The 26,381-nt window shown below is 49.2% G+C and overlaps 10 protein-coding genes across 10 annotated transcripts, besides 1 other annotated feature; 7 read left to right on the forward strand and 3 right to left on the reverse strand.

Moving 5' to 3' along the window:
- Positions 1–269: 269 nt before the first annotated feature.
- Positions 270–1,207, forward strand: FPSE_03010 (uncharacterized protein; the record flags this gene model as incomplete). Its single annotated transcript, XM_009256129.1, has 2 exons — positions 270–285; positions 333–1,207. 2 exons carry the CDS (start codon positions 270–272, stop codon positions 1,205–1,207), a joined length of 891 nt encoding a protein of 296 aa, XP_009254404.1.
- A 249-nt stretch (positions 1,208–1,456) lies between these two features.
- FPSE_03009 (uncharacterized protein) lies at positions 1,457–2,497 on the forward strand (the record flags this gene model as incomplete). The annotated part of the gene is made up of 1 exon (XM_009256128.1): positions 1,457–2,497. One exon carries the CDS (start codon positions 1,457–1,459, stop codon positions 2,495–2,497), a length of 1,041 nt encoding a protein of 346 aa, XP_009254403.1.
- Positions 2,498–3,170: 673 nt separating this feature from the next.
- On the reverse strand, positions 3,171–4,337 carry FPSE_03008 (uncharacterized protein; the record flags this gene model as incomplete). The annotated part of the gene is made up of 1 exon (XM_009256127.1): positions 3,171–4,337. One exon carries the CDS (start codon positions 4,335–4,337, stop codon positions 3,171–3,173), a length of 1,167 nt encoding a protein of 388 aa, XP_009254402.1.
- A 1,321-nt stretch (positions 4,338–5,658) lies between these two features.
- Positions 5,659–6,273, forward strand: FPSE_03007 (uncharacterized protein; the record flags this gene model as incomplete). Its single annotated transcript, XM_009256126.1, has 1 exon — positions 5,659–6,273. The coding sequence occupies one exon, from the start codon at positions 5,659–5,661 to the stop codon at positions 6,271–6,273; it is 615 nt and encodes a 204-aa protein (XP_009254401.1).
- Positions 6,274–6,405: 132 nt separating this feature from the next.
- On the reverse strand, positions 6,406–7,415 carry FPSE_03006 (uncharacterized protein; the record flags this gene model as incomplete). Its single annotated transcript, XM_009256125.1, has 6 exons — positions 6,406–6,605; positions 6,655–6,765; positions 6,821–6,879; positions 6,932–6,975; positions 7,035–7,065; positions 7,144–7,415. 6 exons carry the CDS (start codon positions 7,413–7,415, stop codon positions 6,406–6,408), a joined length of 717 nt encoding a protein of 238 aa, XP_009254400.1.
- A 681-nt stretch (positions 7,416–8,096) lies between these two features.
- On the forward strand, positions 8,097–11,039 carry FPSE_03005 (uncharacterized protein; the record flags this gene model as incomplete). The annotated part of the gene is made up of 2 exons (XM_009256124.1): positions 8,097–8,181; positions 8,233–11,039. 2 exons carry the CDS (start codon positions 8,097–8,099, stop codon positions 11,037–11,039), a joined length of 2,892 nt encoding a protein of 963 aa, XP_009254399.1.
- Positions 11,040–15,105: 4,066 nt separating this feature from the next.
- Positions 15,106–17,730, forward strand: FPSE_03004 (uncharacterized protein; the record flags this gene model as incomplete). The annotated part of the gene is made up of 1 exon (XM_009256123.1): positions 15,106–17,730. The coding sequence occupies one exon, from the start codon at positions 15,106–15,108 to the stop codon at positions 17,728–17,730; it is 2,625 nt and encodes an 874-aa protein (XP_009254398.1).
- Positions 16,619–16,653: a microsatellite.
- Positions 17,731–18,855: 1,125 nt separating the features above from the next.
- Positions 18,856–23,616, forward strand: FPSE_03003 (uncharacterized protein; the record flags this gene model as incomplete). The annotated part of the gene is made up of 1 exon (XM_009256122.1): positions 18,856–23,616. One exon carries the CDS (start codon positions 18,856–18,858, stop codon positions 23,614–23,616), a length of 4,761 nt encoding a protein of 1,586 aa, XP_009254397.1.
- Positions 23,617–23,872: 256 nt separating this feature from the next.
- Positions 23,873–24,361, reverse strand: FPSE_03002 (uncharacterized protein; the record flags this gene model as incomplete). The annotated part of the gene is made up of 1 exon (XM_009256121.1): positions 23,873–24,361. The coding sequence occupies one exon, from the start codon at positions 24,359–24,361 to the stop codon at positions 23,873–23,875; it is 489 nt and encodes a 162-aa protein (XP_009254396.1).
- Positions 24,362–25,717: 1,356 nt separating this feature from the next.
- Positions 25,718–26,270, forward strand: FPSE_03001 (uncharacterized protein; the record flags this gene model as incomplete). The annotated part of the gene is made up of 2 exons (XM_009256120.1): positions 25,718–25,964; positions 26,017–26,270. 2 exons carry the CDS (start codon positions 25,718–25,720, stop codon positions 26,268–26,270), a joined length of 501 nt encoding a protein of 166 aa, XP_009254395.1.
- Between the last annotated feature and the right edge of the window lie 111 nt (positions 26,271–26,381).

The raw sequence follows: 26,381 nt of genomic DNA on the forward strand, positions 1-26,381 counted from the left end.
CAATAACCAACGAATTTAGTCAATTTAGCGAGTGCGAACAAAGAATGATGATTCATGACTTTCACTAGCACCAGGGGTTTCTCCCATAGACTGAGACTACCTATTGAAGCTTAAACACAATGTAAATTGAACTGAGTCGCGTTCCTTGGATCAAGGGTCCTGTGAAGGATTTAAAGATCCGACTACCCAGCTAATGCTTGTTTAATGTTGCATCACTAGACTCTTTCGTGATTATCAAGTATTAGCTTTGACTTGTCACCATCTTCAACATGAGCAGCTCAGGAGGTATGTTTAGCATCAAATATATACGTAATATACACTAACAAAGTCAGAACGACCTATCAAGGGCTACGTTGACCCCAACTTTCCAAATCCCAACGGCGATTGGGATACGCCCATCATCATCTATGGCTACACGCCTGCTTTCTCCCTTGCCGTCTTTGCAGCAGCTTGGTTCGCTCTGTTCATGATCATCCATCTCTTTCAGACGATTCGATTCAGGAGTTGGTACTTTATCACTTTTCCAGTTGGCCTCCTCTTTGAAATCGTCGGGTATATTGCTCGTTCGCTTTCGGCAAAGAAGGATCCGTACCATCTGCTGTACTTTATCCTCAACTACTTCTTCATCGTCACGGCACCTGTCTTCCTCGCTGCAGGAGTATACACAATCCTCTCGGCATTGATTCCCCGTCTTGGACGTCGATACTCTCTTGCGCCGCCAAAGTTTATTCTCTGGTTCTTCATCACGTCTGATGTTATTGCTACGGTTGTTCAGGTTACTGGTGCTGCTCTCATTGGAGTGAAACAGTCCAACCGTGAAGATCCCACCGTCGCGAACAACATTCTTCTTGGGGGTCTGGCCTATCAGGTCTTCTCTATCAGTGTCTTTGTGATCCTCACGGCAACCTTTTTATTCCGCGCCCGAAGGGAGATTAGCGGTCGTGGCAAGAAACTGACTATCTTTTGTGTCGCTTTTTCAGTGGCTACCATTTTGGTTTACCTGCGAACAATCTTTCGTCTTGCAGAAACAGCCGAGGGTCTTGGAGGTCATTTGTACTCCAACGAGATTTACTTTGCGTGTCTTGAGTTTGCTTCCATTGCATTGGCCGTGTTGCTCTTTGCTATCTGGCACCCTGGACGATGTGTTGGTAAAAAGGTCAGGGTCAAAGATTTAGAAAAGGAACAGGCTCGAGTCCAGAACTTTTAATATAGTCAAATAATGATACCCAAGATTAGCTAAATATCTGTTGTAATTAATAATCCAAATGTGTTGATTTGGAATCTTGATCCCCTTGTTTGAGTGTCTTGCAGTTTTCAAGTTTACTGGCTGATAGCTACTGAAAGTTAGGCTTCAGCAGCTCCACCAAAGCTTATAACTGTACTTCAAACCACCACAAACTCCAAGTCACAGCTTTACCTCTCTCATCAACAACCTCAACTGGCACGACAAAACACCATGCCTCCTCTGCCGCCTTCAGCAGACCCTCTCCCCCGGCTAGTCACATACTACCAAACTCATCATGACTCCTCAGGAAATCTCATCTCTACGCTGCCCCTCATCACACAACCAGGCATCTCCATCACTCACGTCATTGTCGCTGCCATCCACATAAACGAAGACCCTGAGAAGATCACGCTGAACGATTATCACCCGTCTCATCCTACCTTCCAGACAATGTGGGCCGAGCTGCGTATTTTGCAAGCTTCGGGCGTCAAGGTCATGGGCATGTTGGGCGGTGCTTGCCAAGGGAGTTATGCACGTCTAGATGCTGACGAGAACACTTTTGAGCGATTCTACTGTCCTGTGAGAGACATGATTCGAGAAAGGGCGCTCGACGGCTTGGATCTAGATGTTGAGGAGGTAATGTCACTGGGTGGAATCGTGCGATTAATCGATCGTCTACGCAGCGACTTTGGACCAGCTTTCATCATCACTCTCGCCCCCGTCGCCATGTCTCTGATCGACTTCAGAAGGAATATGAGTGGGTTCGACTATGAAGCTCTGGAAGTCATGCGCGGTCGCGACATTGCCTGGTACAACACCCAATTCTACTGTGGATGGGGAGACTGCAGCAACCCACTCATGTATGATCTCATGGTCCAAAAGGGCTGGCCGCCGGAGAAGATCGTCATTGGACTCCTGACCAACCCTGAGAACGGACACGGTTATGTGCCGTTCAACCCTCTCGGCATGGTGCTGACGACGCTGCGGGGCCGGTATGGAAACTTTGGTGGTGTGATGGGGTGGGAGTACTTCAACGGTTTGCCTGGAGGAAAGGGGAGACCTTGGGAGTGGGCGAGAGAGATGACCAAGTTGTTGAGAGGTCACATCCTCTCAGAGCCAGCACAGGTGACACAGCCAACCCAACAGCAGCAGCCTGTCCCAGTGGAGAGTGCCCCTAAGAAAAATAAGGAGGTCGATCCAGATACACCAGGTGGAAACGACGTACCACTACCGAAGCAGTTTGACTACTACACGGATGGCTCCGATGCATAGACATGATTTCTATCACCATGTGCAGATCCATGGCTGCCTGGTTGTTGTTGTTTTTTTTTCGAGATCGCCGACGAACGGAAATTGTTTATAATGATACCGAGGCGGCATCTTTGAGGCGAGAAGATAGATAGATACAAGCAGAGGTCTTACTTACGTGACTCCAGGCTCTCCTATACAATCCAGACTGTACTCTCGAATTCCTCAGGCCAGCTTTGCCAGTTGTACTCCTGGCCCTTTGTCGCAATATTTGAAGAGTTTAACTGTTGTTTATCCCCTCCATTGCGTCTCTATCTTCCAACTTCTATGCCATATATCCATCAAGAGGTCTCCAAAACCTGTTCCCAATGTGATACATATCATCATAGTGTCACATTCAACGAGCATATCATAGGTGAGCTTATATGGAGAAGCATCTAGTTTCGGTAATCCGATTTTTCCATCATTGCTATAGGATATCTGTACAGGAAACTGGTCAACTAACAAATAAAATAGCTTGACTCCTCATAGAATACAGCGAACCATTGAAATACATGTCGAGGCAAGTAATACCACATGAGCCACCAAAAATGACACCCCCTTTCGCCCATCAGTCTATCATGTACCACATTGGCCTTCATAATTCATGCAACACAAAACACACCGAACAATAACATATAAGTCGTAGCCTCCATCCTTAAAAGCACGCCATCCAGGGACTGCATTGGGCCTCGACGTTGTAGGTGTTATAGCGAGGATAAGTGCCCTTCATAGCATCCAGAATGGGGTTGAAGAACTGCTCATTGAACCTCTTTGTGTCGCAAGACGAACAGGGTCCACTCAGGAAGTTATCGTAGGTTGTATTGTAACTGAGGTAGCCGACGACATTCTGGTGTGAAACATCAATTGCCTGGAGGTTGAAAGCCTCCGGCATGACAACCCAGTGATCTGCAGTAGCGTTGCGCTTTCCTGGGACAATGGGGTTCTGGTTGAAAAGAGTGCTGTTCATACCAATGTCATGAAGAGCTTTGATCATGAGGAGAGTCAAATGAGAGTCAGAGTCGATCTGGATTCCTGCACAATCAATGTTGATAGTGTATCCGTCTCCTTTGACTGGCTTGGCGATGCATTTGCCGGTCTGTCGATCCCAGGCGAAGTTTTCGATAAAAGCCTGCCAGGTATTGGGCCAGTTGAGGAAACGAGGACTGACAAGAGTGGACATAAACAGCTTGCCAGCATTGGGGTCTGTGGGAGGGGCTGGGTCAGCGCCACCAGTAGAGCTTGGTGTTGCAGGCGGCTGCGAAATGAAGGTAGTAGCAGGAGGAGCGGGGGATGTTTGCAGGGTAGAAGTGGGAGAGCTCATGTCGCTAGGACGAGGGGGAGCTTTGTCGTCACGGTTGCATACGAAAGCAGACAGGCAGACAGCGTCGTCGGTAACTGTCGTGTTGAGAGCGGCGCTGACAGGACGGCCACGATAGGCATAGCAGTTGAGCTCCTGGCCACCCTCTTTGGTGGTTACGGCAGATCCAGCAGGCATGCCATCAGCTACGGCGGGGTTGATGTAGGCTGTCCAGACGACACCGTTGGAAAGCTTGACCGTGGTTCCCTTGGAGTTCCAGGGGTACTTTCCGCTTGCATACGGAACTTCAACGGACAGATCAGGGGCAGCAGGGAATGTAGAGGCATCTTCGGGCCACTTGATGTCTTTGTACCAGTTGACCTGGCGAGAAGTTGACCATTTGGGATGGGCTTTGTTGTCGCCAATGCCGCAATCAGCAAGGATGAGATCTTCATCGGGGTGACGAATCTGGGCTTGGGCTGTCGCCAAAAGGGCGCCGATGGCGGCCAACTTGATAGAGATCATGTTGGCGGTGTGGTGAGTTCAGGGGATGTGGTCTTGAGATGTGTGCAAGTGTGTAGAGCCGGTGATGATTGAGTGACAGTGGAATGGTGTATGTTCAGCTGAGATGATGAAGCTGGAGGTGACAGGAGATGATGAAGAAGAAGAGAAGATGGAAACATGAAGAGGAGAAAGAAAGGTAATGGAGGCCTCGTCGTTCTACATTGAGGCAGTCAACGACTGAGCACCTTCCCTCTGTTCTCGTCGTGGTTGTTTCGTTGGGGTCACTGATGTAATTCAACCGTGTATTGGGAAGGAGCTTGCGTGCCGAGCACCTAATTATTAATTGAGAGAGCAGGAGCGAGATAGCGATGATGCCATCAGCTACTCAAACCGGCGCAACGGGCCACCGAGCGTCTCAACTCCTGCCATAGTGAAACTGTTGAGAACCAAAGAGTTTGTTTAGAGGAAGGAACTTATGGTTGAAGTTCAATTGTTCGTGTGTGGACCAAGATACCTTCACTCTTTTGCCCTGGGTAGCCATCAATGAGTAAAAAGTCCAGTAAGTGTTTTGGCACGTACTAATATGACTGATTAAGCACTAGATTGCAGTTTAGCTTAGTAGTTGAACTGCTAATGGTTTTGCAAAGATTATGGTTGCTGAACGAACACCGTGTTCAAGAGGTACACGTTCTTGATGATTCAGAAGAGGACAGCCTCGTATTGCCTAAGTTCCTATACAAAGTTTTCGTCTGCATTTCTAGTAATTCTTTTGAGTTTCATTATTACTGATGAAATATACCGAAAGAGGAGTGACTGATGGTTATGCATTATATGGCAAGCCAAACAAGACCAGAAACTCCACTCCCAGTGATGATATATAGCAAGATTTCAAGCCAGTAAAGGTATAAGCCCATCATGTGTTGAGACATCATGCAATGATCATTCAGAATGCATCCAACCCCAAAGACCCCCAAACAACAATGACAATAGATATCAATCATATCTGAGGTTCAACCCCCGGAGAACGCCATCAGATCTTCAGCATTTTCCGTTTGACATGGAAGTACTCAGTCTAGGGAGCAGGACATGGAGTTTTTATGCGTATGATGAGCATAAGGAGACATGAAATATGCTCTACGATACATTCCATCCTAATTCAGTGGAAAAGAACATGTTTAAGTCATTCACGTTGGTTACCCTGCAGCTTCACTACAAGGAACGAGGTCTTCTCGATCTGTCAGCAGCTCCACCTAGGTCCAGCAGAGTATCAACAATGATCGCTCTACTTTTACCACTCTAATACTGCACTACCATCTTCAAGTTCAATTATTCTAGCCTCAACATGCGCCGCAACCCGATAGCCTTCAATTGGCGTCCCAGCCTCAGGACTCGCGGTCTTCCGCGTCAATTCAACCCAACGATCCGCACCGAGTCAACTCAAGTTTCCCGTATAGACCGCATCACATCGAAGCTACCTCGACGGCTGCAGAAATATACCAGCGGTCTACGTAACGCACCGGTTTCGCATATCGTCTCTTTTCTTATTCTACACGAAATCACAGCTATAGTGCCTGTTCTAGGACTGTTCGGGCTCTTTCATTACACGAATTATGTGCCTGTCAACTACGTAACGGGCTATTTTCACGGCCATGTGGACGACGGTGTTGCTCGGTTCGAACGATACTTCAAGCGCAAGGGCTGGTTTGGCTTTGGGCAGAACGAAGAGGGCGAAACAACATCAAGCATATCTACGACACACCCCGACTCGAAATCCGAAAACGCAATCGAGCGCTGGCATAGTGGAGATGGGCGTTACAAGGTTCTAGTGGAGGTTGCTCTGGCATATGCGATTACCAAGGCCTTACTGCCGTTCCGAATTATTGGAAGCGTCTGGGCTACGCCATGGTTTGCCGGAGTGCTTATGAGAGCCAAAGGGGTATTCACACGAAAGTCTTAGTCACTCATGATAATGAGGCCATCAAAGTTGAGAATATTTTGTCTTGATTTTGATATACCGACAGAGATGAAGTCATCCCACTTATATGTGCTTTTCCATTCCGTCGCTTAGGGTGTCGTATCAGTGACAAATTTAAGCCTTCTCGTAGACCCAGTTGAACTGGGCGGACTTCCAGGAGACAACCTCGCCCTCCTTGAACCAGAGAGCAATCTCCTTCTGGGCGTTCTCGACGGAGTCGGAACCGTGGCAGACGTTGCGGCCGACGTCGATGGCGTAGTCACCACGGATGGTGCCGGGGGAAGAGGCAAGGGGGTTGGTGGCACCGAGGATGGCTAGTGATATGATTAGCAGTTGTATAATCGTTAAAGAAGTCAAACATACAGCGGCCAGTCTTGACGGCGTCACGGCCCTCCCAGACCATGGCGCAGATGGGGCCAGAGTTCATGTACTCAATCAGACCAGCGAAGAAAGGCTTGCCAGCGAGGTCAGCGTCTATGAGTATGTTAGAATCAACTAATGTATCAGATAGGTAGTTCTGGTGACGAACAGTGCTTCTCGAGGTGCTCCTTGCCGGGGGTCATAAGCTTGATGGCAGCAAGCTTGAAGCTATCCAAAAGTTAATTACTGTAATAACGTTTATGTAGATATAAGTGCTTACCCTCGGTTCTCGAAACGAGAGATGATGGGGCCAACGAGTCCACGCTGTGGGAGTTGAGTTAGCTCTGTTGAATCAATTTGTACCAACACCAAGGCCTGTTTACCTGGACACCGTCGGGCTTGATGGCGATGAAGCTATGGCAATATCAGCATGAGTTCAGAAAAGGAGGGCCATCCCCTGATGGGTGATAGCTTGGTGGCGGGGTAGCTTACGTCTGCTCGGAGGAGGACATTTTGGCGATATTCTTGTCTGGTATGACTTGAGATGAAGAAACAGAGGAGGAAACAGTAGAATGGCAAACGGGGACTGGAGGGGAAAGGCTTGAAGAAGGCGGTGAAAAGAGGATATAAAAGGCGAGGAGGGCGAAGAGAAGAGCAAAAAATGGCGGGGCAAGATTTTCCGCAGTTCTCCGTCTCTGTTGCTTGCTATTCTCGTTGCCGCTCACGGCGGGGTCTTTTCGCTGGCGGGGCTCTTCAGCAACCATGATGAGCTGGCGTTGAGGGGTCTTGGGTCTTGGTAGGTGCGAGATCTGGGGAATTCACACGGACACGTGACTGATAATTGGTCGATGTTGACAGAGAAAGGAGAAGAGACAAATCAAAAGGTCAAGCAAGCAATCCATCCATATACTGATATAGATGGATATAAAAAAACTTCAACCAAGCTCAATCAGTTTTAGTGCAAAAGAGTCGATTGAAACTCACAAAGCCCAAAAGATGTCGCCAGCGCGCAGCAACTACAAAAACTTCCGGTCAGTAAAGTACAGTGCAATAACGTCTAAACTCAATGGCAAAGAAAGCGAGCTACAGAATACAAAAATGGAAGAAGCTGGTTCGTTATCAGGTCTAGTCTTCTACTGAAGCTTGCCCCGCCATCCCGGTATCCGCTCCCCTGCGTCTCGCACCAGTCCCGTTTCGGATTGGAGTTTCACTGGGGAGCCAGGGAGCTAAGGGACAGCTTGACTTCGACATCATCAAAGCTGAGGTTATCCCCAGCACAAACCACAATAACAACACCCACTTCTGCTAGACAGAGGGTTTCACGGTGAATATAGGACAGGAAACTATATCTTTTCTTGTAAAGTCTTGTTTGATATACCCACGACATATTCGATCTCACTGTTCGACTTTTTGATCGCGGTCTGGTTCTTGACCGTCTAAGCATCATGAGGTCAAATATGGCGTCGTCCTTTCGCTGGACGGCGCTGTTGCTGCTGTTGGGCATTATGACCTGCCTCATACAGTTGGCTGGTAAGCTTTTCCAGTAAACATTGACCAATTCCCGGCTCACAATCGCTCTAGGTGCTGTCAAGGAAAACGACTTCAAAAAGTGCAACCAATCCGGCTTCTGTAAACGAAACCGCGCTTATGCCGACGACGCTGTTGCCAAAGGTTCGAGCTGGAAGGCACCATACGAAATTTCGGCCGATTCGGCATCTTTCGAGGATGGAAAGCTGGAGGCTATGGTCGTCAAGACTATCAATGCCAACGGAGATACCGTCCGCCTCCCCCTTACAATCTCCTTCCTCAAGTCTGGTGCCGCTCGAGTAACGATGGACGAGGAGAAGCGACGCAACAAGGATGTTGTGCTCCGAGACGATAGTCCGGTTCGCAAGGAACGATACAATGAGGCTGATCAGTGGGTTCTTGTTGCTGGTCTGGATCTCGACAAGGAGGCACAACTTGCACACCAAGACAAGACCCAAATCAACATCAAGTATGGACCCGATGCCAAGCAAGAGGCCATCATCAAGTTCTCCCCTTTTGAGATCGACTTTCAACGCGATGGTAACTCGCATGTCAAGTTCAACGACCGTGGCTGGTTAAACATGGAGCATTGGCGACCCAAGATCGAGAACAAGGAGGGCGAGGAAGCTGCCGAGGATGAGAGCACATGGTGGGACGAGTCTTTTGGTGGAAACACCGACACCAAGCCCCGTGGACCTGAAAGTGTGGCCATGGACATCACTTTCAATGGATACGAGCATGTATTTGGAATTCCCGAGCACACTGGCCCTCTGTCATTGAAGCAGACTCGTGGTGGAGATGGCAACTACGCCGAGCCCTACCGCATGTACAACGCCGATGTGTTTGAGTACATCCTCGATAGCCCTATGACACTCTACGGTGCTATTCCTTTCATGCAGGCTCATCGCAAGGGTTCGTCTGTAGGCGTTTTCTGGCTCAACGTTGCCGAGACTTGGGTCGATATCACCAAGGACAAGAGCAGCGCAAACCCTCTCAGTCTCGGTGCTGGTGGCAAGACAAGCACCCATACTCATTGGATTTCCGAGAGTGGTCTCCTCGACGTCTTCGTACTCCTCGGCCCCACTCCTTCCGACCTCACCAAGACCTACGGAGAGTTGACCGGCTACACTGCGATGCCTCAAGAGTTTGCCATTGGTTACCACCAGTGCCGATGGAACTATATCTCCAGCGATGATGTTAGAAACGTTGATCGCAACATGGATAAGCACAAAATCCCATACGATGTCATCTGGCTAGATCTTGAGTACACCGACGACCGAAAGTACTTTACCTGGGAACCTCACTCGTTCCCTGACCCTATTGACATGGGTGAGCATTTGGATGCCCACGGCCGTCAGCTTGTTGTCCTTCTTGACCCCCATATCAAGAAGACCGACAACTACGTCGCCTCTGAGGAAATGCTTGCTCAGGATCTTGCTGTCCATAACAAGGAGGAGAAGCCATACGAAGGATGGTGCTGGCCTGGAGCTTCCAACTGGATTGACTGCTTCAACCCCAAGGCAATTGAGTGGTGGAAGACTATGCTCAAGTTCGACAAGTTCAAGGGCACAATGAGTAACACCTGGATGTGGAACGATATGAGCGAACCTTCGGTTTTCAACGGACCTGAGGTGACCATGCCCAAAGACAACATCCACCATGGAGGATGGGAACACCGTGATGTCCACAACCTGAACGGCCTGACCTTCCAAAATGCTACTTTCCAAGCTCTTCTTCACCGTGAAAAGGGAGAGCTTCGACGACCTTTCATCCTGACACGAGCCTTTTACGCCGGATCACAAAAGCTTGGTGCTATGTGGACGGGAGACAACCAGGCTGACTGGGGGCATTTGGCAGCTTCTATCCCCATGACTTTGAATCAGGGAATCTCTGGTTTCCCCTTCGCCGGTGCTGATGTTGGAGGCTTCTTTGGCAACCCCGAGAAAGACCTACTTGTCCGCTGGTACCAAACTGGCGTGTGGTATCCCTTCTTCCGAGCTCATGCGCACCTCGACGCCCGACGTCGTGAGCCTTATCTCCTAGGCGAGCCCTACACTCAGATCTCGACGGCCGCTATCAGACTCCGATACACTCTCCTGCCCGCTTGGTACACTGCGTTCCATACCGCGGCGCAGGACGGAAGCCCCATCATCCGACCCATGTTCTGGACGCATCCCACCGAAGAGGCCGGCTTCGCTCTCGAGGACCAGTTCTTCGTTGGCTCAACAGGTCTTTTGGTGAAGCCAGTCACGGAACAGGGCAAGGAGTCAGTTGACATTTGGATCCCTGACGAAGAAGTCTACTATGACTACTTTACCTACGATGTTCTGAAGACAAGCAAGGGCAAGTATCTTACAGTGAGCGCGCCGCTGGAGAAGATTCCTGTCCTGCTCCAAGGAGGACACATCATTCCTCGACGTGACACTCCTCGACGATCAAGTGCACTCATGCGATTCGACGACTACACGCTTGTTGTCTCAGCTTCCAAGGCTGGTGCCGCAGAGGGAGAGCTTTATGTCGATGACGGTGATTCGTTCGAATACGAGCAAGGTCAATACATCCACCGTAAGTTCACCCTCGGCGGTAACACATTGACTTCTCTGGATGCCGAGGGACGTGACACCAAGTCACTCAAGGCTGGCACATGGCTGAAGGCTATGGAAAGCGTCCACGTCGACAAGATCATCATCGTCGGCGCACCCAAGACATGGGATCAGAAGGAGGCCCAAATTGAGTCAGAGGGACGAACATGGACAGTCCAGGTTCAATATCACGCAGCCCAGGGCAGCCGTGCAGCCTTTGCGGTCGTGGGCCGAGTTGGAGCCAAAATCGGTGAAGACTGGAGCATTAAGCTTGCTTAATGCTTATGAATAGTTTAATTAGAAGTGGGGAGAAGCTAAGAATAGACACCTTTTTGGATCATGAAATGGTCTATGAATTAACGGTTGGCGGCAGCACCCGTGAGAAGTGTAACTATGCCGTGACTATGAGAGGGAGCCGTAAACATCATGAAAACACCAATAAGGGAAGCATCAACGTCTATGCCGCGTAACGGAAATATGGGTAAGCAAGTGGGGAGTGAAATGAATGCAAGGCCAGGGTGAAAATTAAGCATGATTGGAGATGAGAAAGGACCTTGGAAAGTTGAGTATATCACCACGGGCGGTGTCTGTGTAGTTTGAGATTCACAATGGAGCCATGTGTGTTTTTGATAGGTTTCCGTAAGAGCGACCTACTTACTTTCGGATAGAAGAAACAAACACTATGTGTGCCTAGCTATATACCCCCAAGCTTGGTCTGTAATTGTATCAATGGACTTGCGCATTCTATCTCTAGGTCGCCAATTTGTTTCTAATGTCCTAAGAACAAAGCACTTTCAGTCCATTAACTGGTACATGCACGAATCGACAAGATATCAGGATCGATTGACTTTGTATGATCTGCTATGCAAACAAGACCTGGTAAATACCATGCATGAAAATTCTCCACTGAAGATTTGCTCGCTTGGAGATGTTCGGTAAGTGAGTTGTGATATATAATGGAGCAATGTAACCTCCTTGTTGAAATTAAGCTTCGTGATTTAGAAACCCGATATCCGCCATGAACGACCATGGATGAGAAGGAAACTGTGAGTTTTTAGCAGAGTCAGGTTTGGGTTACCAAGAGCAAGTCAAAATTCTGCAGTGACAGTTTACTGTGACTGCTGCTTTTCCTCGCCAACTATAATCTGCACTTTGCTCGAAAATATGTTACTTGTGATTTGGGTAGTTCTCGGGACTGTAAGGGCCTGTCACTCTTCGCCAGTCACGTAGAATAAACCCAAGATAGTTTCAAGAACTGTCATTGCAGACAGCAGAGGTTCTTAGAGCTCTTTGCCATGGAATTGTCAACCAGCGCATTTTCTTCAGAATGTTTGGGCACGAACCTGAGGAACGTACGAGTACAGAGGATATCCTGGGTCATCCCTGGTTCCAGATGGATGAAGGGAACGAGTAACACGCAAGTGCATGGCAATTCAAGATTAAAGAATCAACTGTTCTATCCCACATGTCTAATGCTAAGGGTTTTATCGTTTCGACCACTGCATTGCTGATAGAATGGGCCATACTGGTAGAGTAGCATGAATACGCTCGTTTTTCTTCCCTGGCGTCTTTTCCCATCAGACATTGTACTGCCGCGCAATGCATCTTGAATCGAAACAATATTAACCCCTGACTTGGCATGCATAGGGTTGGGATTACTGAGTATGGGTAGGGTAGGACATCATCGAGATGGTTGTCTATCAGCGTGTGGGATGAGATAACCCAATCGATTTATAGTTGTTCAGACGGGATTCAATCTCTCTTAATGTTGCTTACCGCCCTTAAACTTTGATCTTCAATTTCATGTCAACCCCTTAGGGTACCTGGGCAGATATCCTAACCTCCTAGCATCGTCCTTATCTACGTGTGCGGTGGGACAGGGATAGTGTCACTGTCTTAGAAACTGTGTTGCGGGCGTTCCGATGAACTGACTGGGGATTGGTCCTAGCACAAAAACCCCCTGAGCTTGAGCTTTGATCACTTTGATTAACGAGTTGATTGAGATCTTTGCTTCCTGTGCGAGGCTGTTGCTGCTTGTTTCTATGGTCTTTTCTTTCTGCGGATACAAGTGAATTCCTTAAGCTGGGGCGTTTCCATAATATATCTTGGCGGTTCAGCTGGCGCCCTGAAAATCGGTAACGCGGAGGTAACATGAATCGTCTAAAGTCTGGGCAAAGGATTTTTAGGTGACATTTTTAAGGGTCCCGGATGTAATTTCTGTGGTTTCATGATGCACCTGAGTGAGGCTCTTTTGTGCTGAAACCAAAGGCTTTTGTGCTATGGAACTACTGTACGGTCGGTACCATACTGTGAGTGTGCCCCCCACGCTGCAAGTCAAGAGACTGCACACACACACAAAGGAACTGGTGAAGACACGGGATGGTGCTGTGCCTGGCGGCGTCAAAAGCCATCGAAATTTGGTGTGGCACCAAAGGAATGCAGGGGAGCACACCCTTTTATTGGAAGCTTCCAATGGAAGGTCGACAAGAATTTCACTCAACGGGAAGAGACGGATTAAAAAATTGTTTTTTTTTCTCTCTTTGCCGCCACCAAGCGATAACATCATGGAGTGTGTTGTCGTCATGATGGATGTCACATTTGCCTGGAGAATACGAGGGCTAGATGGGCGAGGTTCGATCAAGATTCCATGATCGACTAATCAATTAACAGCTTGCTTGATTGCTTGCTACGTAGACTACCTACCTACTACCTGTATGGCTACAAAAGTGAGTGCTGACAACAACAGATTGCCTCACTAAAGTGGATATGAGCATATCTCGGTCGTTTTCTTGGCCCGTGACGTCAGGGTGGTTATTCCCTGCGATCAAATGTTTTTAGCTTCCCCCTGGCCTGTTCAACTCAATGCGCCCGTTGGAGTGTCTCGGGTTAGCGAGAGAGTGTGCGTCAGATCAGGATCAGATCGACCATTCTGTTTCCCTGCACATGGAAGAAGTTGTTGTTGTTGTATTTGCGGATAAATTGTGACAACGCAGTCAATGATCTACATCAGCTTGTGCAAAGACCCTCCCCCAACCGGAAACAACTCTGGATTGTGATGAGCTGAATTAAGTCAAGTTGAGACAGGTCCCATCGTTTTCTTTTTTTAGGGGTGATTGATAGAGTATAGCCCGTGCTTGGGGCGTGCTCTAGGGGCGGGCATTCATCCATTCTATCGGCGGCACCCTCGGACTTTCCCATTTGGGTGTTCCATGGTGACACCATCCATGAGACAGCGTCGGGACAGTGGGCGTCCACTGAACGCCCTCCGGTAATACGGACTCATTACTCGACACTTGGCGACCAGTCTCTAGGCCCTGACTCTCTGACTCTGGCGGCTCCACTTGCCAACCACACATGGACGAACTTGTCACTCCCAGACCAGTCAATAGACTCTGCTCTGTACAGTACAATCATCTTTTGTTCGTTGCTAGAGAATTCTGTAGTGGAGGTGTGGGCAGTATGTAGAGTTTTAACGGTAATAATCAAGAGGAGAGTTAGCAAGTGAAAAAGAAGAACGAAATTTATCTATGATGGAATATCAAAGAATATTAACCACCAACTTGGAGGCAACACAGCATTACCAACAGTGGATAAGTTAATTCCGCTTCACATGGAAATGCCATAATAGTACTATCCCATCTCTCCATTCTTTCACTCCCTGGCCTTGACCTGACCTGGTTTGGCCAAGAAATCAACCCAGGCTACCTTATCTGTACTGACCCATTCTTCCTCCTTCTTGGCCGTCTCCATCGCTCCACGCCTACTCAACTGAATGCGCTGAACATCTGGCCGATCTCTTAAAAGCTCGACAGCATCCCCGTCACCCGCAGGGTTTCCAACCATTCCCCCAGATTCTCTCCTACTTTATTCCTTTTTTTCTCTTCCCTTTTCCTTTTTTACCTTTATCAATATTTCATCTCTCCTTCTTTTGTTGCAAGCGAGGGTGATTAACAAAGGTTGGATCAGGGTGACGACATCATAACACCCCTTCCCTTACAAACAACCCAAAACACCAAGGAAATCCACCTTGTGTGTATCAAAACGACCACGCGTCGCCTCACCAAACGAGAAAGAAAAAAATCGTTTATCTGCGAGATCGATGTCACCGAGGATCATCATCTAATCGATCCACTTCCTTACTATTTATGTTTCCCAATTGTCTCGTCTCTCGTTTTATCACATCACCAAACCCCAGTGTGGGTATTCACCACTCTCTCCACCACAGGTTGAACAAAGCTTCTTTAAAATAATCTCTGCTGGACATCGACACTCTCTCCTATCTCACTACCTTGTCTGAAATCTCGGATACAACCTCGTGTAGTGAACATCATCAACAGGGGCCATCATGAGTTCAGATCCGCCCCCAAACGGCTTCTTTGAGGAGAAAGAGTTGAAGGACTTTAACCTCAGACAACCACCTCCATCAAGAAACCCTTCACATGTCAGCGTGCAACAATCAGAGCCAGCACCGGAACCAGCAAACTCACCTAAATCACCCGCCGACAAGAAGAATTCGGCTCCCGCACTCGACACATTTCCTACTCTACAAGCTCCCGTCGTCACCAATGACTCGAATTCACTCCGGTCGCCAATCGGCCAGCGCGCGGATGCCAGCCGGCTAGACGACAACATTGAGCTTTTGCGAATTGAACGTGCTGTTTCCGCAGATGCTCGCGATGATGCCAGTCATTTCAAACACAGAGCTCACAACTTTGAGCCTGAAGATGCCTTCAACGCGCCCATCCCCTCTGAGACCATGCAAAGAGAGAAGAAGCCGGATGCCGATGCTACATTGCTCAAGTTTTGGATGTTCCTCCGAAAGTTTCCTCGATTCGTCCGATACTGCTTATACCTGGTCCCCGGAGCCGCTTTGCTTCTTATTCCTGTCTTGCTCGGTAAATTCGCCCTCAAGGATGATGGTAAGCGACGAGACGTCAACGGCGTCGATCTCATGTGGTTCGGCATCTGGCTCGAGATTGTCTGGGGAGTTCTCTGGGTTTCTCGTATGATCAGCAGTATTCTACCCCCAACCTTCAAACTTGTTGCCAAGCTCTTTGGGTCTACCAACGCCAGCAAGTGGAAAGATATCGGATACCAGCTTGACCTGCACACGGCCGTCTTCCTCTGGTTCCTCGCCATCCTCATTTCCTTTGAACCTACCATGATGAACCACAACTTCCGAGACCAGAAGCCTCACTGGGTCAGCATTATGAACAAGGTCATCATTGCCTTGTTCACATTAGCAGCTCTCAACTTCGTCGAGAAGATTCTCATTCAATGGATCGCTTTCACTTTCCATCAGCGAACCTATGCGACTCGAATCGACAACAACAAGGCGGATGTTGGCCAATTGGTTCACCTGTACGAACATGCCAAAGCTCACAACGAAAAGACCGACTACTTCTTCCAGCGCGGCAGTGGCTCTGCTAGCGGCGCGCAGACTCCGATGCAGACACTCCAGGATAATGCCCGTCAGATCTTTGACAAGGTTGGATACGTGGCTGGCCGAGTCGGAAACGACTTGATCGGTCGTAAGATTGACAGCAACCACCCTCGCAGAGTTGTTAATGAACTTCTCCGAACCACTCAAACGGCACACACCCTTGCTCGTCTTATCTACCGTTGCGCTGCCAAGGAGGGTAACGATCTGGTGTACCAAGATGACATGGAACGAATCTTTGGCAGCGAAGAGGAAGCCGAAGTTGCTTTCATGATGTTTGACAAGGATATGAACGGTGACATCTCGATTGACGAATTCGAAGCTGTCTGCAACGAAATCCATCTCGAAAAGAAGGCCATCGCTGCTTCGCTCAAGGATCTTGACTCGGTGATTAAGAAACTCGACAAGGTCTTTGTGTTCATCATCATCATCATTACCATCATTGTCTTCATCTCGATTCTTTCTGGATCGGCTGCTGCGGCTCTTGGCTCTGCAGGTACCGTGGTTCTGGGTCTGGCCTGGGTTCTCCAAGCTACCGCCCAGGAGTTCCTTCAATCCATTATCTTCGTTTTTGTCAAGCATCCCTTCGATGTTGGTGACCGTGTAACCGTCTACGGATCTACCGGTGACAACATGATGGGTGATGACTTTTACGTGACCGAGATCTCTCTCCTCTACACTGAATTCAAGAAGATGCAGGGTCACATCGTGCAGGCTCCCAACTCGCTCCTCAACAGCCTCTTCATTCTGAACCAGCGACGATCCAACGGCCTCGCCGATGTTGTTCCTCTGGTGATGCGTTTCGGTACACCTCAGCACATGATTGATGATCTCAAGGAGCGAATGACCGAGTTCTGCCTTGCCAACAAGCGTGATTACGCACCTCGCATCATTACCGAGATGGTCAAGGTCGACGACGTCCGATCGTGCTTGATGAACATGATCTTCTTCCACAAGACAAACTTCCAAAACGAATTGTTGCGTCTCAACCGCCACAACAAGTTTGTGACAGAACTGATGACCCAAATGGTCAACGTTGGCATCCAGTCACCATTCCGCATCGAGCCCGGTGGCAGCCGCGAGCACCCCATGTACTGGTCTGGTATGCAGCCTCCTCCTTATGGCAAGGAGCCTGATCACGCCAGTGGAAATGGCCGTGGCGTTGACCTTCACGACAAGCCCGTTCCTCACGACCGACCCCTTCACCCTGAAGGCCCTCCTCTGAGCCATGTCCCATCGAGCTACAGCAGCCGTCGAAGTGGATCTGCTACTGAGCGCATGCGTAACATGGATCAGAGCTTCGACTTCCAGGACGTCTTCGATAATCGACGAGACAACGTCCAAGCGCATCGCCTAGCATCCATCCGAGAAAAGGAGCGTGGTGCCCGAGCTGAAGATGAAGCAGAACGACGATCGATGGCCAGCTCTTCCGGCGTGGAGCGTCGTACTTCGACAGAAAGCCGACGACATGTATTCAACCGAGTGAGGACAGGGTCTAGGAGCAGCAAAACTCCCGGTAACATTGTCTAAGGGGGCTTCTTATGATACCTATGATAAACCAAATCTTTACCCAGCATATAGATATTCAGATTGGCACATCTGGAGCGGTGCACTTTTTTTTCTTGGTTGCGCATAGATTGCAGCAATCCACCAAATACGTTGGCTGAAGAGATCGACTCAGCAGAATATAGAGAGCGACAAAAAAGTTTAGCTAAATTTTATCATTAATTCATGAAACTCGACTGGCTGTGATAGAGAATAAAGTGTTTTGTTGCTCGTGATCATGACAGAGTAAGAACAAATGTGTCACAGAATGGAATTGTCATGATGGCCCATCGCTGCGGACCGGACGGGACGTTGCAGGGGTAATCCTGGGGCAGATTCGATGATGTAACGGCTTGAAGTATAGGATGTGGGTATTATCGTGAACTCAATCGCTTATTCTCGTCTGTTGATCTCTTGATGTCTTATAAGCAATGGAGGATGAATATCCAATGCGTCGTCCACAGCTTCCATTCAGACCATCATACCACTATCATTCCAGGAGTAAATGAGAACCCCTCAATCAAGGCTGACACCCTAGTCCTAGTCCAAGGGAACCAAAACCATGGTGGTAATTAGAGCTGTTAGCGTAATTAAAGGGTCCATTAAGTCCGCCCTACAAGCTCTGTGCCCAATAACTACAGAGCGATTCGATAGCTTGTCGGCTAAAGTGGAGAGACCAATGTTCAGCTCTTGCGCATCAGGATCAGGCCTTTGTAGTTGAAACCAACTTTCAGGTTAGGCCGTGGAACAGAGCAAGGGATGAGAGCTTGAGCCTGAAGTGTTTATATATATTGATTAGTTTCCAGTGTGTGTTTCATTCGTTTCCAAAACATTCATAATAGAATACACTCTCGCCGATCTGTACCGTTGCGCCTCTTTTGTGCTCCCAACCGCCACCACCGTTGCCCGAGGTCACTTGTATCCAATGGTTAGTCGCTGTGCTGTTCAGCTGAACCTCGCCCTCAACCGTCCCTGGACACCTCGCATCTTCCAAAGCCTCGTCTTCAAGGTTGAGTTGAGTCGAGTCTAGTCTCGCCCCAAGCAATCATGCCCACCGTCGCGGCGCAATAATACCGACCTCTTAATAAGAAAAGCGACAATAAGAACTAAATGTCTGGCCTTCCAGAAGGCTGGGAAGCCGACTACGATGGCCGTCGCTGGTTTTACAAGTACAAACCCACGGGACACATCCAGTACCACTTCCCCAAGGAAGGCGATGAGTTTCCGGACTTTATAGATAGTTTTTCGCCTGCGCCCGATCTTGCGCCCGAAGAACGGCTCGAGTCGCAACAACAGGTTCGCCGGTATGGGAGCACTACCGCGGCGCCTGCTAGGCTGAGCCCGAAGAAAGACGATGGAGGATATGGCATGTCGGCTACGGCGCGGCCGGTGAGCATGACCTGGGATGGAGGGCTTGAAGAGGAGAGCACGGTGTTTCAGCCGGAAAGCTTTATGTATCTCGGGCCTGGCACGTATACTGATGTGAGTCCGCTGGCGGAAGAGGAAGAGGAGGCTGCGCGGAGAGTTGTTGCGGGCGGAATTGAAGGGAGAGTCGACAAAAATTCTTCAAAGGGTGTGAGTCCGTTGAATAGCGAAAGGACGACGCCGGCTCAAAGTACTGCCAACGCAGGCCCTATCGCAGGAGAGCCAGTATTGGTACCACCTACAGTCGTCGAAGAAATTCACGAGATGCCGAGCCACGAGCCTTCGCCGCCACCCGATCCTGTAGGCATCATTGCTGAGATGCCGACAGACGATACAGCTCAAGCACATATTGAAAAACACCCTCCACCGATCGAGATGGCAGATAATACGGTTCTAGCGCCTATAGAAACTGCAATCCCCATGGCTGAGTTACCGGGGCGAACAAGTCCTACAGAAAAGAAGAAAGAAGAGCCACAGCTTGCGCCGGGGTCATTGAGGAACTACAGTATGCCCATGCAGCCGCTGAGGATTGATAAAAGGCCGATTGTGGAGGCGCCCCCCATGATTCAACCATACAAGCCAGGAGAAATTCGTGTAGAGATACCACCAAATCCAGCGCCTTTGCGACGATCGACTTTTCAACCTGGGGATCCAATGGGTAATGCGAGTCCAATTCGGCCACCTGATAGAGGCCACGCTGGTACGCCCAACGTGCTTTCGCCGCCTCAGGTGCCGCCTAAGCGCCCTCTGGATGAGCCATCTCAACCCCAAATACCGTCGAAGCAAGCTTTTGATCAATCTTCTCGAGCGAATTTACCACTGGGCGTGTCCAATAATGCGCCTTATGTCCCAGGGCAGGAGCCTGAATTATCACACATGCCTTCTGTGTTGAAGCCTGCACGTGGGAAAGGTCCTGGGCAGCCTGTGCCTGGTCCTACGAGAGCACCACAGGGCCATGTTTACGTACCACCTACACAAGGAAAACATCCACCATCTATGACTCCAGCGCCTATGGCTCAGCAGCAGCGCCTTGAGGAACCGCGAATGGGTATTCAGAGGATCAACACTGTGCCTGATGCATTGCCTTCTCAGAGACCACAATCCGTGATTCAGAATGGGCATCAAGGACTGCCACCTAGTACAGCAAATCAGCCCCATATTCCAAAACGACCTGCTAGTGTGATGCCTGACATGATGGGAACGCAAACACAGGCCCAGTACCAGAGTCCAGTCGACAGCGTTCCACCGAGAGGTCTGCCCCGATCTGCGACAGCAGGACCCGGAACTCAGTTTCCTCCATATCCAGTCGGCAATCTGCCTTATCCTGACGATCGACCAGCACTTCGCAGAGAGGATCCTCCATATCCTGAAGAGCCATTTGTGCAGAAACCTTTCATACCAGATCGAGGCCCTATTAACCCGTCGCCTCCGCCCCCCAATAATCGACGACACTCATCGTACAGCTCTGCCATCGTCTCGCCGGACTCACGGCACGGGAGCATGTCGTTTCCAACTCAAACACCTTCTCCGATGGAACACAGTCGCCGCGCATCTACCACTTCGAGTTCTATGCCCAACTACACGCCTTCGCCAGTATCAAATACGCCATCTACGCAGAGCTTCTCGCCAACACCCCCTTCTACCACAGCAAACCAGTATCCGCAGGGGTCTTACTTCAGTGTGCAAGATGCTGAGAGCCAAGGTTATAATACTGCTGCTCGAGATATGCTGCGTAAACAGTCTTTAAGCCGTGGTGTAGACCCAAGACGCAACTCCGCTGGGACAGATCCTGCCAGTACCCAGCGCGGATCGCCTCTGGCTCAGACAGTGCAAGGTTACAACGCGGTGCCTCAGGGGCTACCTCATACTCAATCTCTACCACAGGTATCTCGGATTAATACTGCGCAACAGAACCAGCGCCCCGTTGATCCTACGCCGCCTCCGCAAGGTCAGCAAAGTCTCGGGCGCATCGAAGAGTATGAAGAAGTTCCAATCGGAACTATTAGTCGATCATCGACAGCAAGTATAACGGCCGAATCAAGGAAAGAGTCATTTTCCTCGTCGGCACAGCCAAGTCCGATGGGAAGTCGAAGAGCTAGCTGGCAAGCAGAGGGTCCCAGGAATGTCCCACCTGGTCAGTTTCAAGAGCAACAAGTTCAAATACCCCAGGGTCATATGGGACAGCCCATGCCTCAAGGGCAAATTCCTCAAGCTGCTCCCATGCCACCTCAGCATCCAAAACAACTACAAAGGAAGCTTTCTCAGGGGAGTGCACATCAGCCTCAGGGTCAACAGATGCCTATGCATGATCCGAGAGTGCCTCAAGGGATGCCACAACATCAAGGTATGGTACCACAGGGGCAACTTGTTCAGGGCCAAATGCTTCCACCACAAGCTCAGGGCAGAACACCCCAGCCTGTGCAGATAAACACTCAGGTTCAAAATGCACCTCAGGAACCTTCACCATCTGTATTGCCTCCCAAACCTGTACCAATGAGGCTACAAAAGCGATCTTCCTACGGTCCACCAAGCCCGGCAGGACAGACAGCTCCTCCTCCAAATCAGCTTTCCCAGGGACCTATGCCTCCTAGCTTGAAGGGACAGAACCAAATGCCACAACAAGGTCATATGGCAGGCCAAATGCCTCCACAAGGGCAGCCAAACGTTCTCCAAAAGATCCATCCCGGTCGAGTACAGCCTCACGTTCAAATTCCTCAAGAGCAAGGAAGCTGGCAGCCCAGCCCATATCCTGTGATGCCTCAAAATTCCCGACCAGTGTCGATGCAGCCTCAGTCATCGCAGAGTGCTGGTTCAAAGGAAGGCAAGGAGGGGAAGAAATGGTTGAAGTGGCTAAAAGGTGGTTCCAAATCTGTTTCGCACAGTCCGACAACGCCAGTCATTTCTTCGCCCATATCGCCAGTTGTTGGACGCCCAGGCTGGGGTGGAGGTGAATATTCACAGCAGGCTGTATGGCAACCTGGGCAACCTGTTCCTACTGGACCACAGCCAGGTCTTCAGGGGAACATGCCGCCGCCTCAGCCGATGCAAATGCAAATGCAGACGCAGACGCAGATGCAGATGCCTCCTCAGCCTATGCAAATGGCTCCTCAGCAAGCACCAGTGCATCCCCGACCTCTTCAAAGACAATCTCATTCTTTTCAGACGGTTCATGAGTCAAATCAGATGGGCTTTCAACCTGGTCAGCCTAGCCAAATGTCTATTCAGCCTAGGCAGATGCCTTCTCAAGCAGGACAGCTACCGACTCAAAAGAGGTACTCGCCTCCCCAGCAGGTCCAGCCCCCAGTTCGACAAGAACAAATGGCTCCTCCCCAGAATCAAATTCCTTCCCAGCCAGGACAGCTATCTTTTCAGAATAGACTGTCACTTCAGCAGGCGCCAATGCCGACGCATTTTAACGATATGGCTCCAAAACCCAGCCAGGCTCCGCCACCGGGCCCAGCACCACTGCATCCTCAGCATGAACCTCAAGCATATACTGTAGCAGCACAGCCTGCAGCAGGGCGCCCAGTGGAGAAGCCGGCAGCTTTGCCAGCAGATTTCTCACGGCCTGTGTTGGAGGCGCCCGTAAGGAGCCAGCCTAATAACGCTCCTCATCAACAAGTAGCACCACCCCGTCAACCTTCTCCAATTGAAGTACGACCTTTGGAACAAGCTCCTGTGCCTCAGTTCAAAGCACCTGAACCAACTCAATCGCCCCAAACCTCTGCATCCAATTATCTCCAACCCGATCAGGCTGTTAATGAAAGTCTGTCGCCACATGCACCGGCAGCGAGTCCAGGCCATTCTGATACAGCCACCTCTCCTTTGAGTCGCATGTCTTCTCAGAAAAGCTATTTCTCAGACGCTGGTTCGATAACGACAATTGAGGTGGCACAAGCTCAACCACAGTCTGTATTGAAGCCTTCAATCGTCCAAGTGAAACGAAAATCGACAGACATGTGGCGCCAGTCTCAAGAGATTCAGCAAAACAGTGGTCCCCAGTCGAGCTCGGATGTCACTCCAAGAATCTCTGCAGAAACGCCTCGTGTTGATACAGAGCCAGCTTTGCCACCCTCGAGGCTTCAGCATCAGCAAACCGCTGCACGACCTGAGCCTGAATCTCAAATGGATGCTCCCAAGTACAACAACAACGCGGCACCCTTGTTCTCTAATTCCAGTGCTCCAAAGATTGCTCAACATGATACTCGGGAAGAACATATGTACAAGGAGCCATTAGCGCCGTCAAAGCCTGAACAACCCTCGCCTGCTTACACTAATAGTATCGTTCCAAACGAACAGAACGATCGTGTTGTCGAAGTTAAAACCAACGAAGTGCAACCAGCTCCTGTCAAACCGGCTCCTGTGGTAGAAGATAAATGGGCAAAGAAGCCGGTGGTAGATTATTCAGGTGGGGATTGGGGAGATGATGATGATTGGGACTATTGATATTTGAATATTGTAAACACGATTTCACATTTTTTACAGCGGTCATATAGCGAACCACATTGTTTAGTGTCTAGTTTGAATGGGGGAATTGGGGAGTTCATTGGGAATACCTATCTTTGATAGAAAACATACCTGACGATCAAACAACCATGAGACTTTGGGCCTGCCCGTCTATTCTCTAACATGTTCTCACAAACCTCGATCGATACCTTTCAGTGGTCTTCCCTACCTATCTGACCCTCATTCAACTTCGTCATCAATGACTGGTACTTTGGATATCATCGATCATATCGTCAATTCGTGCAGTCATGACGGAAAGATCGACCTTCATGAGATTGAGCAACAATTCAAGATTCCCTTCGTGCTCGACATTAAAAATCTGCCCATGGTTGTGGACATCCACCCGCTTGTTAAACCAGTCGTTGATGTCATTCATGTTTCCTTGTGCACGCATTGCATCATCTGTGAGCTTCTGGAGCTGCTCGCCGATGCTGGCGCCGTGCAAGTCTTCCTGCTCGTCTTCCTGCTCTTCGGACTCGGCTTCACTGGCTGGGGGGGGATACCTTCTGATCAATTCATCTTGAATAGCAGCGGCTTCCGAGAGGGAGATAATCCGCGGCTCGTCTCGAGTCTGGGCGGTACAAGCTCTCTTGGCTTGAGGAGGTTCAGTATCATCTTCAATTGAACGTCTTCGTTTACCACCGACGTGGTCAAGGTTCTGGGTTTTGGAATAATAGGATCCCATCTTGGCGGTATGGAGTTTTGGTGAGTTGAGTTTTTGCGTAAAAATGTCAAGTTGGCAGTCTGTTGTTAAAGTTGTGATTATGGAAGAAATTGTTGAAAGGTTGCGGTGGTGACACAGACGGTTTATAAAGCAGATACCAACAATAAATATAAACAAGAGTGTTCATCAAGTTTGACTAGTGTACAGTTGAACAACAAATACAATAATGGATATTGTTTTAATAACATGGGCTTGTTATCTAAAATAGAAAAGTTGTTCAGATGTTCGCTGGTTCTCTTTGTTGGTGGTTACCCTGAGCCAACTTTAAAGACCTCGTAATTTTCCTTGGCTGGTCACCAAGTTTCCAATGGGGCATACTAAACTGTGCAAAATACTTATCACTTTTTCAGAAATAATAAGGACAAGTCTCTGCTTAAAGTTGTGTGAGGGTTAAGTTGTCATTTTGGAGAAGACAAAATCCATTGAAGAGGAAATATGAACTTCGATATAAGCCTAAATAGCGCCGTGTAAGCATTCGTGTAATACTCACCTTGGCAAATAGTACAAAGACTAATAAGTTCTCATGTAATAAAATGGAGTTCGTCAGCTCTTGAACCGTTGACTTACATGAAAGCAACCTTGAGTGGCTTAAGTGAATGGATCATAGACCAGAATGCAGGCGTGAATTTGGGTGACTATATAATTTCAAATAGGAGCAAGGATCTTCAACAATCGCATCCGGTGTGGTGTATCGGTTAGCATACCGCGTTTTCATCTCGAGAAATCCGCGGCGAGCGGGGTTCGATTCCCCGCACCGGAGATACCATCAAATAGTTCTTCTGGAACTTGATCTTTTTGTTTTGTCTTTTTGATATCATGAGGGAGAGGTGGGTTGTTGATGGCTCTAACGTTCAACTCTAAATGTGGTGGTCTCAGAAGGCATGTCGTCATTAAAGATATCAAGTGTTGGACATCTGTTGAGAGCGGCCAGAGAGTCGCTTTATTACCAGGCATAAACTTAGATATCTGTCATATTCCTTGCGCTTCTAAACGCACAGCTATCGAACTAACACGTACTACAATACCAATAGTTAGACATACTTATTTTTAATACTCAGTTTCAAAGACTAATACAATTACCATCTGTCCTAAAAAGGCAGAACGCACCCGGCATATAATCATGGGACAGTCCGGAATCCCGGGGTCCCCACCACCCGTCCCTCAGCTTCCCTCCACCTTGTCCGAAACGTCAACACCAACACTGAGCTTCGAGCTTGAACATCACATCAATACTTTTCGACACTACCTACAACATCGAAGCTTATATATACCTTATAGCAAGCACAGAATCTTCTCACTCCGTCTCTTTGTTTAATTATGGCGCAGTCCACCGCCCACCGCCGCCTTCTCCAAGAGTACCGCGCGCTCACCAACAATCCACCAGAGGGCATCACCGCCGGCCCCATCTCAGAAGACGATCTCCTCCACTGGGAATGCCTTATCCAAGGTCCTGAGGGTACTCCCTTCGAGGGCGGTGTCTTCCCAGCTGAGCTCAAGTTCCCCAAGGACTATCCTCTTGCTCCGCCATCTATGCGCTTCCTCGCCGATGTGTGGCACCCAAATGGTCCGTCAACTCTACTACTGCTCTCGCGCAGCGCTTACTGACTTCTCGATAGTTTACCCCAGCGGTCTAGTCTGCATCTCTATCCTACATCCTCCCGGTGACGATCCCAACCACTACGAGCACGCTTCGGAACGATGGTCACCTATTCAATCTGTTGAGAAGATCCTCATCTCTGTCATGAGCATGCTTGCTGAGCCCAACGATGAATCCCCGGCAAACGTCGAAGCAGCAAAGATGTGGCGAGAGCGACGCACCGAATACGAGAATAAGGTCCGTGAGGGCGTTAGGAGAATGCTGGGTCTATAAGGTACCCGTCGTTACAGCGCAAGAATATACAACTCAGAGTGGCAAGGGAGTATCGGCGCACATCATTTTGGCATGGTTATGGCATAGCATGGTGTTCGGCAGCGGTATGGC

Source organism: Fusarium pseudograminearum, chromosome 3 (genome assembly GCF_000303195.2).
Source record: "Fusarium pseudograminearum CS3096 chromosome 3, whole genome shotgun sequence".
Taxonomy (NCBI): Eukaryota; Fungi; Ascomycota; class Sordariomycetes; order Hypocreales; family Nectriaceae; genus Fusarium; species Fusarium pseudograminearum.